Raw genomic sequence first — 4,931 nt, 5'->3', positions numbered from 1 at the left:
AAAAAATTGTGAGTGGAGAACAGATGAAACCAGGTAGCTCCTGATTCAACCAGGATGTGCACTGGGGCCAGGACAGCACAGCAGGCAAGGACCTCCATTTCAAGGATCACATTTTGCAAGGTGGAACAAACCAGTCCATCGCCCTCATTCTCCTGAGGGTGCACACATCTGGGAGGGACAGACTCTACCCCAGAAAGGTTGTAGGTAGCTGGGAGAACTGAGCAGTTTTTCCCCCAGCAGAGCATGCTCTGGCATGGAGCTACCCCAGAGCTCCTGACCTCCTCCACTGCAACACGCCATCCCCTCCCTTCCTATCTCCCAGATTCTGCCTCTGTCCCCCTTCGGTCAATGTCCCACTGGAGCCAGGGGGATCTTGTGAACATGTAACACATCATGCTGCTCCCAACCTCAAATAACCCACAAAGCCTTCTCCTCACTTAAAATAAAAACCTTAATTCTCACTCTGCCTGACATACTGGGGTGTGTGTATAATCTGTTGTCCTCCTCACTCATAAGCCTCCCCACCAGGGCTAGCCACTCTCAAACATGTATGCACCCACTACCCGAGACTCATTTCCACACCTCCCTCAGGACTGATCAAATGTCACCTAAGAGGTCAGCTCGGTGGCTCAGCCTCTAATCCCAGTGCTTTGGGAGGCCGAGGTGAGTGATTGCCTGAGCCCACGGGTTCGAGACCTGCCCAGGCAACTTGGCGAGACCTCATCTCTACAGTAATAGAAAGTTAGCTGGGCGTGGTAGCACGCGCCTGTAGTTCCAGCTACTTGGAAGGTTGAGGTGGAAGGATCGCCGGAGCCCAGCAGGTTGAGGTTGCGGTGGCTGGGAGGGTGCCACTGCACTCCACTCTGGGCGATGGTGTGAGACTCCAACTCAAGGAAAAAAAAAATGTCACCTAAGAGACACACCCCCTTTCTGCCCAGCCTCTGCCCTGCACTTGTTAGCAATCACCACACAAAAAGGCCTTTTCTTTTTGTTTGTGTCTGTCTCCTTCTACAATGGCAGATAGAGTGATCTTTTCTGCTCATGACTGTGGTGCCAGAAGAGCCCTGGCACACAGTAGGTGCTCCTAAGTGTCTACTGAATGAACAAAGTAACAGCTTTGGCACAGCCAAAATAGAACTGTATGAAAGGCCAAGGCAGGAGGATCACTTGAGCCCAGGAGATTGAGATTGCAGTGAGCTAATTTTCTCCTACACTCCAGCCTGACAAGACCCTGTCTCTTTAAAAAAAAAAAAAAAAAAAAGAGAAGCTAGTCAGAATCAGAATCTGCCAGTTTGGTGATTGTTCAAGAAAAATGTAGCATGGAAGACAAAAAAATCCTGCAGCAAAGTGAAATGAGCATAAAATGAGATTTAGCTGGAAAAAAAAAAGAACTGCATTTGGTGATTTATGCCTGTAATATCAGCACTTTGGGAGGCCAAGGCAGAAGGATCGCTTGAGGTCAAGAGTTTGAGATCAACCTAGGTAATATAGCAAGAGCTCATCTCTATAAAACATTCAAAAAATTAAGACAGGAGTGGTGATGTGTGCCTGCAGTCCCAGTTACGCAGGAAGCTGAGGCAGGAGGATCACTTGAGCCCAAGAGTTTGAGGCTACGGTAAGCCATGATCCTGCCACTACACTCCAGCCTGGGTGACAGTGGGACTGTCTCAAAAAAAAAAAAAAAGAACTGTGCAAAGAAATTACAGTGGAGTGCAGTCAGGGGTGAAGGAAGGTTAGTACTGAGAGAGTCCAGGCCTACAGGAGGGAATATGCCTCTGTCCTTCCTACCTCCCCCAGACCCCCCCTCACTGAGGCAGTTGCTGGTAAAGGGAGTAGGTTCAAGAGTGCAAAGAAGACAAATCAAGCACAGGGCTCCGGCACTAAGTCAAGTTCTTTACTTCCCAGAAGTGATGGCTAAGGGGAGAAAGAGGAGGGTGAGGAGAGGAAGACAAAGCCAGAGAGAGCAAGGTGGGAAGAGAGGGGACAGTAAACCACTGTTCTATGAAGTCTCATGAGACAAGTGCTCAAGGTAAAAAAAGAGTCCTGGAGAATCGTCCGCGGCTGCGGGAAGCGTCTCGGTTTCCTTTTGCGTTCAAGTCCTCAAGGGGAAGGCTGCCGCCGCTGCCGCTGCATTAAATAGTTATGTACATCGCAGAGAGTCCCAGGCCATGGGCAGGCAGGGAGGGGGTCATTTCACCAGGGGCCGAGTTTTATCATCATCGCCGCACTGGTGGGCTTTGTACTTTTTCACTTCTGCCATGTACTTGGCCCACGCATCACCTTTACTTGTTAATACCTGTTTCAGGGGTGGGGGATAGGGGTTGGAGGAAGAATGCCAGGGAGAACAGAAACCAGGGTCAGGACTGTCCTGAGGCAGTTGACCCATTCCCAGTGTCACCCAGAAGGCCTTGAATTTGAGGTAAAGATGGAGAGTCAAGTTAACTGGGGACCATATTGGCAGTCCTCCTACCCCACTGGGCACACCCATCCAAGGCCGGGACACTGGACAGAGAGGGAGAAGGCTTCACTGCTGGGTGCAAAGGTTGCAATGGAAAGGTAATTGGGGTGGTTCCCCTCACCCAGCCAGCTCACCTCATCCTCCGTCTTCTGCTTCTTGGCTACTATTCCCGTCTTGAGGGCTAGTTTGTTCCCGCCTCTGCGTTTGCCCACCTGGGTGAAGGGACAGAAGACTGCAACGGTTACAGGAGCCGGGCCCGCCCTTAGCGGTGCTGAGGCCCACTACACCTTCCTAGCCCGGCCCGGTGGCCCGTCCCGACGCCGCGCCCAGCTCCGCCAGCCGGCCGACCTGCGCAGCAATCAGAGAGGAGCACACGCGACTCTTAGCGCCTGCCCTGGGCCCGCAGTGCCCAGGCAGTCCTGGGCCCTGGGCTGCCCTCCCAGGGAGCGAGAAGAGTGCCCACCTCAGTGGGGACCGGCTCTATCCTCACTTTCCATGCCGAGGCCTCACCCTCCCCAAGCAGGGATCACATGAGGTGGCAACAGCTCCCTTTATTGAGCACTTACTGCTTGCCAAGCTCTGTGCCAAGTGCTGTGGATCTCTTCACTTTCACAGTTCCCCTAAGATGAAGGTCCCCATTTTATAGATGAGGAAACAGTCTTTGAGGAAAGGTCATATGAGCAACAAACAATGGAGCTGAATTCAGGATCAAGTGGTTCGAAGCCACTGGGCATCATCCTTAGCCACCTAACCTGACCTGGCCTCTTTGGGGTACAACCGAACTGGACCCACAATGAACAAATGAAAAAGAAGTGACAACCGGTACTCCCATTCATGGGGGAGCATTCAGTCCCCATGCTCAGGTGTCACACCAAACCTGTCCTGACACTCCCTTGCTTTCTCTTCCCTCAAACAGAAGTTTTCCTCTGGAATTTCATCCTGGCATCTCATTTTCTCCTATTGATTGAGGGCTTCCCTGTGCTGCAAGGGCTGCAACAACCTTCACAGGCATCATCCCATCTTCACCCTTCAACCAGATATTAAGTAATCTGTGCTGCTGGGACTATTTTCACACCCACTTTTAACAGATGAAGAAACTGAGGTGTGGACCAGGCATGGTGGCTCACGCCTGTAATCCCAGCACTTTGGGAGGCCGAGGCAGGAGGTTTGCTTGAGTCCAAGAGTTCAAGACCAGCCTAGGCAACAAAGTGAGACCTCATCTCTACAAAATATTATAAACTATCCGGGTGTAGTGGTGCACGCTTATAGTCCCAGCTACATAGAAGGGTGAGGCAGGAGGTTTGCCTAAGCCCAGGAAGGAGGTCAAGGCCATGGTAAGCCATGACCATGCCACTGCACTTCAGCCTGGGCAACAGAGTGAAACCACATGTCAAAAAAAAAGAAAGAAACTTAAGTGTGGAGAGGTAGATCACGTGCCCAAAATCACACACCTGGATCCAGGATTTGACTGCCAATCCCTTATTCACCACTTTTTCTTCCACATTACAGGGATGTGATCTCAATATCAAAGACAAAGCAAGCTCAGAGCTGACAATCAATATATGCCCTATTTATTTAGCCCAGAGTTTTTCAAATTGGCACTGACATTTTGAGCTGAATAATTCTTTGTTGGCAGGGGGTGCTGGGAGGGGTGCTGCCCTAGACACTGAAGAATATTGAGCAGTATCCCTGGCCTCTACCCATAGATGTCACTAGCACCCCCTCCCGCAGTTCTGACAACCAAAAATGTCTCCAGATTTTGCCAAACGTGGGGGTGGAGGGAAATGTCCTCAATTGAGAACCACTAACTTAGCGCTTCCTAAAAGACAGGACTTGCGCTAAACCACTTTTCCAGATCACCTCACAAAACCCTCACCACACCAGATGTGATGATGTCCATTTTTACAACTAGGGAAAATGAAGATAGAAAGGCCAGTCCAGAGGCTCCAGGAAAGCAGCGGTCTTGTCTGTCGTGCTCACCACTGCATACCCAGCACCTAGCACAAGGCCCAGCACAAGGTAAGGTGCTCAATAAATGGACAATGGTCGAATGAGATTCGGGGAAGTCCAAGCGATTGTCCTAATTATCTGACACAGTGAGAGGTCTGAGTCTATTGTATACAGCTCAGACTCCAGGACTTGAAATTGCCCTCCATCCCCACAATGGGGGGATACACCAACATCCAGAGTCCGGGTACCACTTCAACAGGAATCTTGATATCCACGCTTCCCCTATCCCGGAGTGCCGCTTCCAATGCTATTCCACAGTTCCCACTTCCTGGGAGGAGGTTCCGGGGGTCCGCATCCCCGCCCCAAGACCCTCTCGTCGGGAATCCTCAGCGGGTGACCCGGACGGCCCCCTATCCGTACAGAAGGTGGACCTGGATCCCGATTCCCCTCCATGAGCCCCGATTCCCCCTGCCAAGGAAGGCCCCGGCGCCCGCCCCCACCCCCGCGGCTCCTTACGAAGCTA

The 4,931-nt window shown here is 51.6% G+C and overlaps 1 protein-coding gene across 1 annotated transcript in view; it reads right to left on the bottom strand.

Annotated features, from left to right (window-relative positions):
• Window positions 1–1,873: 1,873 nt before the first annotated feature.
• TRIR (telomerase RNA component interacting RNase) overlaps window positions 1,874–4,931 on the bottom strand; it is a 3,451-nt gene continuing 393 nt past the window's right edge. Inside the window, exons 2-3 of the mRNA XM_021708025.1 lie at window positions 2,593–2,739; window positions 1,874–2,296 (exon numbers count right to left, since the gene is read on the bottom strand). Of these exons, the coding sequence (XP_021563700.1) occupies window positions 2,189–2,296; window positions 2,593–2,739 (255 nt within the window). The 3' untranslated portion in view covers window positions 1,874–2,188. The remainder of the gene's footprint in view (window positions 2,297–2,592; window positions 2,740–4,931) is intronic.

Source organism: Carlito syrichta, unplaced genomic scaffold (genome assembly GCF_000164805.1).
Source record: "Carlito syrichta isolate Samal-C Ts95f unplaced genomic scaffold, Tarsius_syrichta-2.0.1 Scaffold130461, whole genome shotgun sequence".
NCBI classification, from domain to species: domain Eukaryota; kingdom Metazoa; phylum Chordata; class Mammalia; order Primates; family Tarsiidae; genus Carlito; species Carlito syrichta.
Note: the sequence above shows the minus strand (reverse complement) of the source record. Positions and strands in the feature narration are given on the sequence as shown.